Source organism: Sarcophilus harrisii, chromosome 1 (genome assembly GCF_902635505.1).
Source record: "Sarcophilus harrisii chromosome 1, mSarHar1.11, whole genome shotgun sequence".
NCBI classification, from domain to species: Eukaryota; Metazoa; Chordata; class Mammalia; order Dasyuromorphia; family Dasyuridae; genus Sarcophilus; species Sarcophilus harrisii.
In genome coordinates, this window is record NC_045426.1 from 289,796,508 (window position 1) to 289,809,935 (window position 13,428).

General features: G+C 36.8%; 1 protein-coding gene across 5 annotated transcripts in view; it reads right to left on the reverse strand.

Annotated features, from left to right (window-relative positions):
- Nucleotides 1–13,428, reverse strand: part of TRPM3 (transient receptor potential cation channel subfamily M member 3) — a 617,065-nt gene continuing 603,637 nt past the window's right edge. For 3 of the 5 annotated variants that reach the window (XM_031943669.1, XM_031943667.1, XM_031943672.1), the window contains 2 exons: nt 10,455–10,587; nt 1–4,667 (listed from right to left, as the gene is read on the reverse strand). In XM_031943669.1, the coding sequence (XP_031799529.1) occupies nt 3,203–4,667; nt 10,455–10,587 (1,598 nt within the window). In that variant the 3' untranslated portion in view covers nt 1–3,202. The remainder of the gene's footprint in view (nt 4,668–10,454; nt 10,588–13,428) is intronic. The other 2 variants (XM_031943675.1, XM_031943674.1) reach the window with 2 other exon arrangements.

Genomic DNA, 13,428 nt, shown 5'->3' on the forward strand with positions numbered 1-13,428 from the left:
AATAGATGAGATAATGCAACATTGAAACTGTTCTGTAACATTCATTAATACAACCACATACCACAGCACTACTGGGTTATACATGCTTACATAGATATTTGGAATACAGCATTGTATAATAAGTCCTATGACAGTAGCTATAGATAGCTATTTCTTCATCTTCACTCACAGAGATATTCAACAAACATTTCCTGAATCAGTGTCATTGTATTATAAATAAACTGGTCACAGACTAGACAAGGCAATGGGATCACTGCAACATTGGTATATAGAGAACAGGGATGGAAAAAATAAGATTAAAAAAAAGTTTGTGTATCTGGAGTGATACATGCACATGAAAAAAAAATGAGTCAAGAATGTTGCATATTGTATTTAAATACATTAAGTCTATTTTGTTCCAAAGACTTGACTACATGAATTTGGATTTGACTTCAATGTACAACTAAATCAATGAAGCAAGTAGAATTTTGGTCATGATGATGCATTTAATTTTAGGGGCCTCTTTATTCTTTTCTTCCAATTTCCCTCCTCCTCCCATAAATAATCACAGTTATGAAATGCTGTTTCTGTTTATGATTTTTTTACCCCTTACTTTAAATGTCAGTTCTGATCTAGAATGCTCTTTTAATAGCTTGTATTATATTTTGTCAGAAGAGAATGACTTTCTCATCATTCCTTGGTTCCCTCAAGAGAAACCACCCAGTGTTTGAAACTTTCAAAGCTTTCAGGCACAAGGATCATGAAATCAAACCAGCAAAAAAGGTAAGCTATGAGATGTAAAAAATAAACTCTAGAACACCTCTGGTTCAAGCTTTATTCTGTGACTTAAATCTAGTTTGGCCTATGCAGAGTGAGTTTTCAACACTGGTCACTGAAAATAAAAGGGATCTATCACTAAGTCAAGTATTTCCAAACTCTGTTACATACATAAGAGGCATTATGGTGTAGTGATTAGAGAATTGGCTTTGGAACTAGAAAGACTTGGGCTCAAGTCCTGCCTTTGATACATACTGGCTGTGAAACCTTGGACAAATTACTTAACGTTTTCTGAGACTTAAGTTTTTGAGAAGGTGTTGACCTGCAATGGTGGAGGTAACTTTCTTTTCAGTGATTTCCCCAAAGCAATGAATCATAGTCCAACTCACTATCATAAATATATCATTGTAAAACAATTAAATGCCTGTTTGGTAGGATTGGATGTCTCCCAACATTCCTTCTTTCTCATTGTTATCAACTGAGAACTAGAAAGCAAGTTAAAGGAGGGTTAGTTAAGTATGTAGTTAGTTAAGGGGATCAAACTCCACTTAATTAGTAGGAACAATGTTGAAAACAAAAGATTGATGAAAATTGTTAAATCTTTGCCTTACCTACAACATTTATTAGTCTGAAAAAAAAAAGTTTATTGACTGTGCAGGAGACTAAACCAAGGTATGTCCAGTAGGCATTAGTAGGCATTTGACCATGGTTGAGATAATCACCTAGGGTTAAGATCATGTCTGTTCTGTGTAACTCTGTGTGTGTGTGTGTGTGTGTGTGTGTGTGTGTGTGATGTGACTGAAACACTGAGTAATGAAAATTGAATCTCCACCATGTGGTTCTATATTCTCATTGACAATAGCTAGTTTTTATTTTAAAAAATGTTTTAAATTAGAATATTTGATTTCAAAAGATAAATGAAACTCTCCATCTTTGGTTATCTTTCTTAGACACCCAAAGTAAGAGCAAAGTCCAAGCCATAGAGAAATTTCTAACCTTCAAGGATTGTTCTATATATTCAATGTTTATATATTCTCTCTCTCTGTATATATATATACTTTATCACTATATATATTAATCATATAACTATCTGAATGGTTCATTACACTTTGGCATCTTTCTGTAGCTTTCTATAAGTGTTTGCAGGACTGAGTATAACAGAACAGTAGCTGATGACATTTGGTTGTTATTCAACCTTCAATTTAATGTTTTGAACCCACTCCCCAAAAGGTATCTGTATTTTGATCCATTGTCAAAAAATATTATAACAGCCTTTGAGAAAATTCTATGATGGAGATGATATCAGATGGCAAAACTTTGGGTATGGTAATATTTAGCTATAGAAAACAGTTATGATGGATGGTGTGAAAAATTGGCAGTGTGATTTTGGAGCTATGCAAAAAACAAGAAAATATGGTGGTGACATGTGAAGGATGAAGTACACCAGCAAACCAAACATGTTTAATTGCATCAAACAGTGAGAAGATAACCCTCTTATGGTATCATTTCAACTCTTTCTGTCCACTGTTCAGCATGGTACCATTCTGTGAATAAACTCATTGATGGCAAGTGTGATTAAAAAAATAAATATATAATATTAAATTACTTAATTACATTTATCTTGAGTTTGCTCAAATTGTACTAGAATGCCCACTTATACAACAAATTGCTGGAAAATTTTCTTTACATACATAAATTCTTCTTTTATTTAGATTACAATCTAAATACAAAGGCATTTCTTGTTCTTCTTTTCCCCCTTCTTCAAACAAAATCAATAATTGTGGCACCAGAAGTGAACATAAAAGAGATAGGTGAACTAGGAGTGTTACCTTGTTTCTTTATAATGATCAATTACAAAGATGTTGACATGTGAAGGATGTGGGACGTTAGGGTTGCTTGTTGTCGGCTTATACAGAACAAAAAGGATGCTCTTCATCAATCACCACAATGATGGAACCAATGTAAAAAGAAAACAGAATTGAAGTTTAGAATAGCTCATTTGTATGCTGATTATTTTATTTTATTATTTTAAAAAATTAGCCCTGTGTCCTAAAAAGCTTGATCATGGTCAAAAATCAAAATAACACTTTCTAGCAGTAATTGAGCTTGTTGCCTATTCATTATCCACAGCTCACTGCTATGTAAGATGGAGGACTTTATCCAAACCTTAATATTAAGCTCTTATTTTCTCCCTTTTCCTCCCTCTTCCCTCAAATATGAATGGTGGAAATCAAGGCCAGATTTGAGGTCAGGGTGTTTGACACCCTGGGACACAAGAGTTTTCCCAACCAATGTCCCAAAAGTGAGCTTTAAATCAGATCCCTCCCACAATGATGTTAGTTTTGCTTAGCTAATGAAAATAGATAAAGGTGTAAGGAGATAGATGGACTTGGGGATAATGTCTTATTTTTCCTGCACTGTGTAGGAAGGAAGATAGGTCTAAAATTTAGCTGTGCTTGCTTTCAAAGCTGTGGAAAGCAGCAGTTCTAGACAGTCTCCTCATGTACAGGCTGTCCCCTTTACTTTCTGGCCTGGAGGACTTACTCCTCTGGAAGGGGTGCCGGAGACTGGCTGTGTTACCGGCTGTGTTGCGTTGTCTGTCGAGTTTATCACTGATGGAGAAACTTTTCCTGGTGTGTGGGTAGAGTGTGCTAGGCTCTTCTGCATAACAGCTGTTTGCTCTTTCGATTTTGGGGAGGGCTATGTTGTTGGACAGGATTCTGTCTGAGATACTGCCCCCCTGGGTGGGTAATGTGAGTGTCTTCCGGTCTTTGGCTTCATTTTCTTCATTGTCTGAGCTGGGATGACTCAGTTCTGCTTCTCTCTCTGGATGGTTGCTGGCCAAGTCCTCCACTTTGTCTCCTAGGGCTCCAGGGAAGATCATCCTGTCAGCTATTGCCTGAGGAGCATTCACACACCTGGTGTCTATGCAGTCTGTAATGCTTGTGTATTCTGCTGTTTTGACAGATACCCCAAAGTTGGTATAATAGTTTCGAGGAGGAGAGAACATAAAGCTATGGGATTTCACAATTGGGGCCTCCTCAAGAAGAAAAGGAGTGGTAGCCAGGTAGCGGCTACTTTTTGACCTCTCTATTGCATGATACAAGGGTGGGTCAACATCCCAAGGATTTGGGCACTCTGGGAGGAGGTGGGTGTAGTCTGAAGAAAAAGACCTTGTGTCCATTGAAGTGATATCCTCAAAATCCATGCTACGGCTTGGAAGTCTGTCTGTAGGTGCGAGGGTTGCATAAGCACTACTTGAAGGGGCAGTAGATGTTGTTGGAGCTGGAAAGATGGGCTCTTCTAGCCCCAAGATATTCATGGAATTGTCCAGAGGATCTATGTCACCCTGGAGTTCATCCATGGCTGAGACATAGATATCAATACAAGATGATGGTCTTCTGGAATCAGGGATAATTGCCAAAGTACTTATGGGGATGGGAACAGCCTTGGTTTCTTTTGATACTGAATGGGAGCTAGTGGCTCGGTGTAGACTGAGGGACCTTTCTTTAAAAATACTTTCCAATTTTTCTATATCACTTTTGTCTTTTATATTCATGGAATAGAAAGAATGACTTCGCATACGGGGCATTAAGGTTGGAGAGGTTGGGGACATTGACCCCTCACCTGTAGGGTCGAGACTTTCTTGGACCTTGTAGGTGTTTCCTTCCTGGCTATTGAAGCTGCTCTGGCGAACAATGTAGGCAGCGTCTGTACAATCGGAGGAGGTTCGGGAACGAATTTTATTGGACTCTGCCCTTTCCAAACCAGTAAGCCGTTCCAGTGCCGTGGCCATGCGTCCTATCATGTCCTCCAGCTGAGCGAGCCTAATATCTACGGTTTGGAGTGAAGCCTTCATGCAGTGTTCTCGCTCATTCACTTCCTCCAGGCGCATAGACATATTCTCCACCCTTCAGGAAGAGAGGAACACATGGGTCATTTGCACTTGGACAAAGCTAAATGTTAGTAGGTTAACTCCAGTGAGTTCCTATTGCCTCCAGGATAAAATACAAAAGCCTCTGTTTGCCCTTTGAAGCCACAATCCGACCCCCTTGTACCTTTCTAGTCTTATGCCTTACTCTTCTAGCCCCTACTCTACATTTTTTTCTGTCATGTGATGTGAGCCTTCTTGCTATTCCTCCCTACTCCACCTCCCTACTCTGATCAGTTTCACTATTTGTCCCACATGCCTGAAAAATTCTCTGTCCTCTAGCCCCAGCTAGATTATCTTCAGTTTGTCCTATAAATATCTTATTTGTTTATAATTGCTTACAGATTATTCCCCCATTTGACTATGAGTTCATTGAGAGAAGACCCTGGATTTTTAAAAATGTTCTTTGTATTCTCAGTGACTGGCAAATATTATAGACACCTAAATGCTTGTTGATCTTTATTTCCTTTCTTCTACAGGAAGTCCTTCCTCACTCCTTTCCAATTTATCCTGTATATAATTTAGTTATTTTCATACTGTCTCATCCTTAGATTTTGAGTTTCCTAAGAGTAGAACTGCCCTTTTTCTTTCTTAGTAATTCTCAGCTCTTACTATAATGCCTGGCACTTAATATTGAATGAAGTGAACTGTGAAAGCTATCTCACAAGATGGAGACAGTATTCTAAAAGTTGAGTGAAGGTCCATTGTGCCCCAGGGCCAGGTTTTTTCCTCCAGAGATCACATGGTTTACAAGGAGTGGGACCATATTGCCCTTTTCTTTATGAGACTAAGTTGGGGCCATCTTGGCATTAAAACTTCCATATAAGATAATTTAGTAATCCTAAAGATGTGGTTGGGTCAGAAGGTTTTCCTTATTTATGACTTAGAATGTGAGGTCATTGTCCTAACCAATTAGGGCAAAGATCCAGCCTATAGGGAGTATTACCTCAGATACATATATAATTCTTGTTTCTTAACTTGGCCTTGTCTCTCTTTGTCTAACTGCTTGTTGGGAGGGAGACACCCTTTCTTGTGAGATCATAATAAAATTCCTTTCTGCTTTTACTTTGAGAATCTTGATTTATTTGAGCTGGTGGTCTTTGTCCCATCTAATATGTATTGACTTGATTGGATAGGTGAAGAAACTAAGGAAAGAAGAAATTGATTTGTCCAAAATCACACAGCTAGTGTCTGAGGCAGGATTTGAACTTGGATTTGCTGATTGTGAATCACTTAGTTGCCTGGATATAAGAAATATTATGCCAATGAGCATTATTCCTATTAGATGTTTCAGAGAAAATCAGATAATGTGCTCTGGGATAATCTGAGGAAAGAGTTAACATTCATATGGGAAGGTACCCTGAGGGATCAGTGATCTTGGAGTTGTAGAGAATTGGCTGAAGCACTGAAGAGTTAGGTGAGTTATCCAGAATCTCACAGTCTATATATTTCTTCCAGTTTCCAAAGGTACCTTCCTATTCTCTATGTCTCAGCTGCATAAAAAGTATACTTAGCAAGGAAATAAATAGTCCCATTGTATTTTGCACTGATTAGGCCATGTGTTCAGTTCTAGTTTTAATTTTTTGCTTTCTAATCTATTCAGCTATATTCTTCAATTTTATTTTTAAATAATATTTTCCCATAATTATATATTAAAACCAATTTAAACCTTTTTTTTTTAAGTTTTGAATTCTAACTTTTATTCCTCCTTCCCTTCCTTTTCTCTACCCTTCCTGAGACAATAAGCAATCCAATAATATAAGTTATATATGTGCAATGGTGTAAAACATTTCCATAATAGTCATTTTGTATAAGAAGATTTGAACAAAAATATGAAAAAAAAAGTGAAAAATGTTTATATTCGGACAATAGGTGCCACATTCCAGCATACTTCCAGCATGGAGCAACCAGAATGTCACACACTTTTAGCAAGTGAAATAACATAAGACATATTTGAAGGAACTATAGACGTTTTAACTGGTAAAGAGAAAACAAAGATATATGATAACTTTTAAAATGGCTGTCAGGTAGAGTAGGGAATGTACACAGGATACTGTGTTGCTTCAGGGAAGAACCAAGAACATGTTGGAAATTAGAATATAAACTCATTGAGGACAGAGACCATTTTTATATATCGCTTATATCCCTCATGCCTAGCATAGTACCTGGTATACAATAGGTACTTAATCACTGGTTATTGACCTAAAATTATAGAAAGGCAAATCCTGGCTGACTACAAAGGAACAACTTTCTAACTATAGTAATTTAATAAGAAAATGCTTTTCATTTACTATTATTCAAGCAGAGGATGGTTATGCATATGTCCAGAATGTTGTGGTAGAGATTCTCATATTGAATGGGAGGGTGGACTCAATGATCTTTAAGGACCCTTACAATTCTAAGATTCTGTAATTTTAAAAGCTACACAGGATGCTATTCTGCTCTCCAAACACAAAACAGATTGTATCATATAGTTTGTTTTAGTTTGAATCAGTCATGGTGCCTAGACATCTCTGCTTTGTGTGGCTGCCCTGTAGTGGCTTGAACTCAATTAGCAAAATATAATTGTTATGTCTCAGTTTCCCTGAATTGTAATACCTCAGTTTCTCTGCATTAGTTTCCCTGAATTATAATATCTCAGTTTTCCTGAGTTAGTATGCTATGCCTGACCCCCCTCCCCTTCCTGGCCATTAGGACTGAAATAATTAGGGCTGCGGGAGCTCTAGCCACTCAAGCATTGCAAAGAATCATAAAACTCCAGATGGCTTATCTCAAATACTTGGGTATCTCCTGGTCTCAGACTTCCTGTCTCTTGCTAGAACCATGTTCTTGACCACCAATCTGTAAGAATTGAAAAGATATAGTACTTCCTGGTATTTCCACTCACCTGGTGCTCTGCCCCTCTTCCCCCTTGCCTTTGTTTCCCTGATAGCTGGAAAGTCTCTGAAACTACTTGCTAGATGCTGGATGCTTTGAGACAAGAGTCCCCATCCAGCCAGTTGTTATAGCTAGTATGGATTTCCTAGTCCAAATTCTCCACTATTAAAATATTAAAAACCCTAATTTCTGTCTTGCCTCAGTTTCTCCAGCATTACACAATGAGTTACTAAGCAGATGGGCCTAGGATGGTGTGATGTAGAAGAGATAAATTGGATTTGTTTAGCCAAGAGTCTTCATATCCTAGAAAGAAGTAGATGAAGATAAGCCATTTCTACATAATTGTTGTGAAGTAGGAAATATCAATACAGACTTGGGAATCAGGATGATATGTACTAGCTACTCAAAGAACTGACCACATTCTGAAAATGGATTAGCTTAGAAAATATACTGAAAAATTTGAAAGAAATTTGGATGACCGCCTTCAAACAATAAATGATGATGGCTCTTAGTGGCAGGAACATTACTTGAACCCAGGTTGTCTGCCTTCAGAATTTCAGGGTGGTGCAGTGTAAGTCACAGTAAGTGAGAAACAATTGATGGAGTGAGAACTGTAAGGGACTTTAAAAGTTATCATTATTCCTTTTACAAATGAGGAAAGTAATTCCAAAGGATGGTAAGTTATTTGCTTAGAGTCACATAACTGGTGAGTGTTAGAAGATTCAAATTTCTGTCTTTCTACCTCCAAGTTAAATGCTCTATTTATCATGCATAGATGAGTTTGGTTTTAGACATGTTGGGTTTGAAGTATTGGTGGAACAACAAAGTAGAGATTCTTGGGGGTGGGACTGAGGGAGGAATTGGAAATAAAGAATTAGAACTCTGGGAGTAGAAATATAGATTTGTGAATCATTACACAGAGGTGGTGATTGAAGTCATGGGAATAGATGCACTTACTAAAGGAGAGAGGAGAAAAGAGGAAAAAATTTTGTCAGAATGCCTATTTTTGTTGTTGTTGTTGTTTTGTTGAGGCACTTGGGGTTAAGTGACTTGCCCTGGGTCACAGAGCTAGGAATTATTAAGTGTCTGAGACCAGATTGGTGCTCTATCCACTGCACCACCTAGCTGGCCTAGAATGCCTATTTTTAAAGGACAAGAGGAATAGTTAGTATTATGGAAGCCAAGCAAAGAAAGAATATCCAGCCAGAATATCTGGTCCAGTTTGATAGATGATACACTGATTACATTTATTGTCATTATTTTCAAATTTTGATTATTCATCAAGGTGGAATCATAGTATTTATATCCAGAATAAATCTTAGAGATGATTTTGTCCAATGTCTTCCCTTTATGGATGAAGAAACTAAGGCCTAGTAAGTTATGTATAATCAAGATTATATTATTAGTAGCAAATGGTAGGGCTGAGATTCAAACCCAAGTCTCCTAATTATTAAGCTAGGATTCTTCTAAATTATTAACAAACCATGTTCTGGCAATTATCCTTGTACCCTTCCCACCAGACCTGGATAGTGTCCTTAGAATTTGGATTCTGATAGGTGAACTTTCACTTTATCTTCTCTAGATCCAGGTCTCCTTCCTGCTTTTCTGGTTATCCCATGCCCTAAACCTATCTCTGATTCCCTTTTAAACTTTTCTTTTATATATTGTTTTACTCCGTTTGAATGTGAACTCCTTGAAAGCAGGGACTTTCTTTCTTGCTTATATTCTTATCTTTAACATTTAGCACAGTGTCTGGCACATATTAAGTGCTTAATAAATGTTTTAACTATTTATCTGTTCTGTCTGCCTAGATATCTAGATGATATAGCTGATAGAGCTCTGGACTGGAGTCAGAAATAATAGCTAGTAATAATAGCTAACATTTATATAGCACTTCCTATGTGCCAGTGACTTTTATTTGATCTTCACAACAACTCTGGGAAGTAGGCATTATAATTATCTCCATTTTATAGATGAGGAAATTGAGGTGGACAAAAGTTAAATGATTTGCCCAGGGTCATATAATTAGTCTGAGGCTGGATTTGAGCTTAGATTGTCCAGGCTCTAGTCCTAACACTATATCTGTCGTACTATGTAGTTACCCAGGAAGACCTGAGTTCAAATATGTCCTTAAATGTTTATTAACTGTGTGACATTGGTTTGTTGTGAGGAAAAAATGAGAATTATTTGTAAAATACTTAATATGATGCCTGGTATATAGTAAGTGCTTAATAAATGCTTATTTCCTTTCCCCCCTTTTGCATAGATTTAGCACTGAAAGGGAGCTTAGATATCACCCTGTCTACTCCGATCATTTTACATATGAAGAGAATTAGCCCTAAAGAAATTACTCAGGATGCTTGTAAAGTCTGAGTGCCACTTTTAATTTTACAAGTATTAGCTGTATGCATTGCAGATAAAAACAGTGAATGATACATGTTTATAACTTTATTCATACAGGACACACTACTTAAGGGAATATAGGACTGGACATTGGAATGACATTTGTTTCTTATGACTTGGACAACTCTAAGATAATTACTAGACTTCCTGAGAATAGATGGCCTCTGAGATCCCTTGTACAGATTCAATAATCCTGTGATTTTATTTAGAAGTCTAAAGATGAATAATAATTATCAAGACCAACAATTAATAATCAATCTTAGCACAATTCATAATTAATAACAATTAATATAAAGACAACTGTTAATTCTTAAGAACAATAATTTATTGCATACATTTGCTCATTTCCTAGGTAGTAAACACCAGTGATATCAGGGAACAACCAAATACTGATTCTTCCAGATTGTCTTTGTTACTGTTGAGAATACAGGTCATTACTCAAACAAGTATTTCATGATGTAAAAGACAGTATGTAGTAAATAAATACCTTTCTGATGTCACTCGTATCCTTTCATCATTAGAAGAATTGAATCTATCATCCTTTTCTCTAAAATATTCCTCTATGCACTGTTCCTCAAAGTCATGGACTTTCTTGAGCTCATCATCTGTTATAAAAAGTTCTGTGAAAGCAACAAACGACAGAATAGAAAATTTGCTTCTCTTTTAGAAACATTGTCTCATTCACTAAATATTAATTGGACTATGTAGATTGGTCTGGATTCTTTGACTGAACTTCAACCAAATTTCATCCTTTCAAACAGACTATTTCAGGGTGGTTTCTTTAACCATTTGCTTACTTTTAGATCTGAAATTCATCTAAGGATATCTGACCTTAGCATTTGACCGTCTATAATTCTTAACCTACTAATACCTAAGAATTATACCAGCCTCAAAAAAGGGAGAGACTGCAAAATAGAACGAGGTGATTTGTTTTAGGCCCTTTTGACCTACCACAGTAGCCCAGGGTAATCTTGAGTAAATTTCTTGTCTTTGGAATAAGAGGAAGAATAAATTATGGGTGGTTAAGGGGTTGGACTTGGTAGAGTGGAATGGTGGTGGTACAGTGTTTAAGTGTTACTTTCAGGGATAGTGAGCTTGTGATTTCACTGATATAAAATAATTTTCCATAAGAAAAATCTTTTCTGCAATCTTACTGAGAGCCTTGAACAGTGAAATTTAACACAGGACTCTATGATCTAGTTCTTGCAAGTTCTAAAGCCATCTGTCATGCTTCCTTTAGTTTCTATTTCATATCCATCTGTTCATACTGTTTGGACATTATGGTGTGGAGTTATGACCTTTGCCAGGCTTTCCCTGAGTAGCTAATATAAAACTTGTTCAGGATATGGGAAAACCAAATCCATAGCCAGGGTCCCTCTACTGAAGAAGACTCTTTGTAGGAGAAGAGTTTTTAAAAGAAAAGAAAGATTGTGTTGAAGGAACTGGATAGAGTGTTAGATAAAGAAGAAAATGAAATGGGACAGGGGGACATCCCCTCCCTCCACCTCAATTCAGAATAATTTCTCTTATCATGAGTGAGTTGTATGATTTCATGCTAAAGATAGCACACTCCAAAGAAAATGAGCTTACTTTACTGAAAACTTAACCACATAAAGAAAACAAAGGTTAGTAGACAATAACTCTTTCCTTTCTTGGTTTTGCTTTGCGTTATTTTCTAACCTCCCCCCCCCCCAAAAAAAAAAAACCCACCTTCAAACCAAAACAAAAAGGCACAAACCAGACTTTACAATGTAAATAATTTTTGTATTGTTTGCTTTTCATTGAGAAGCTACAAGGACTTGGCATTTGAAGGAACCAGCAGCAAGCATCTCCTTGCTGTTGCTAAGTTACTTTTGTCTGAGTCTTTGTGATCAACTGCATTTGTAATTTTCTTGGCAAAGATATTGAGGTATTTGCCATTTCTTTCTCTGGCTCATTTTACAAATGAGGAAATTAAGGCAAACAGGATTAAGTGATTTTCCCAGGGTCACACAAGTAATGTTTTTGAGGCCAGATTTGAACTCAGGAAGATGAGTCTTCTGACTTCAGGCCCACCACTCTATCCAGTGTGCCACCCAGCTGCCCCATATCAACCTTTTAAGTGAGATTAATTCTTAGAAGGTCCTTTTAGCCCTTTTTATAGCATATTGAAATGATCAAAGGTTCTTTTGTATTTTCCTGATTTGTCCATGGCTCTGAATTTCTGCTATCAACATATGCCAATTCTTCCCATTCTTTATCTGCTATTGATGTCTGGGATCCATTTGTGTAGTAACAATATTCAGACAAGCTTGGATAAAAGACTTCACCCACCTAGTTATTTGGTTTTTCTTGGACCATTTGGGTAGAGATATAATCTGAAATGCAAATATGAACTTTGTAGATTTCTGTATGTTGTATCAATTCAACTTAAAAGGTAATAATGTAGTTTATCTAATTTATCTGATAATCAATTTATTTATTGCCTTACTACATATTAGGCACTATAAAACTTGTTTTATACTTGGGAGAAGCATGTGCACAGATAAAAGATTTGTAAATGCAGAGTAGGGGGAGGGAATCAGGAAAGGTCTAGCTGAGCCTTGAGAGGAGCAAGGGGTTCTAAGAGATGGAGGGGGGAATAGGGAGCAGCCTATACTCATTATGTCTGGAAGAGAAAAAAAAAGTTGACCAATTTGACTCAAATAGAAAACACATTATGTATAATTAGCCTGGAAAGGTAGTTTGGAGCAATATTGTGAAGAACTTTAAATGCTAAACATCAGTGTTTTTATTTTCTCTTAGATGCAAGTAGCAGACATATAACCTTTTGAGCAAGGAAGTAACATGGTCAGGTCTGAGTTTTAAGAATATCAATTTGTCAGGCAGGTGTTGACAATGGAGGCAAATTAGGAGGATGTTAACAGGCAAGACTTGATGTGGATTTGAAGTAGCATGAGTATGGTGAGACTGGAGAATGTGAATGGTGAATATGAGAGATAGTATGGAGGTAAAATGGCCCAGACTTGGAAATTGATTCAGTTCCTGAGTAATTGCACATGTGGGACTCAATTGTAACTGTATATGACTTTCCCTCCAATAAAATGTAAGTTTGTTGAAGAGCCTTTTCTTTTTGCTGTTAGTATCTAGAGCAATGCCTGGTGCTTAAAAAGTAAATACTAAATCTATTGAATCAAGTTGAATTGTTGTAGAATCTTGAAATGCTCCAGGCATTTCCTGGTGCAGGGTCTGATCCATTAATCCATTAATAAGTATTCACTCTGTCCTTGATTTTGACAGCATAAGTTCATATCTCGAGGAAGAAGGACTTGTCTCTCAGAATAATTTTTTTAACTGAGGCAATTGGGGATAAGTGACTTGCCTAAGGTCACACAGCAAGAAGCTCTCAAAATTATATTTTAAAAATCAGTTTTCATTTGTTAAAATTAGAATTTTATATGGAAATTGGGAATCTTGCAGCA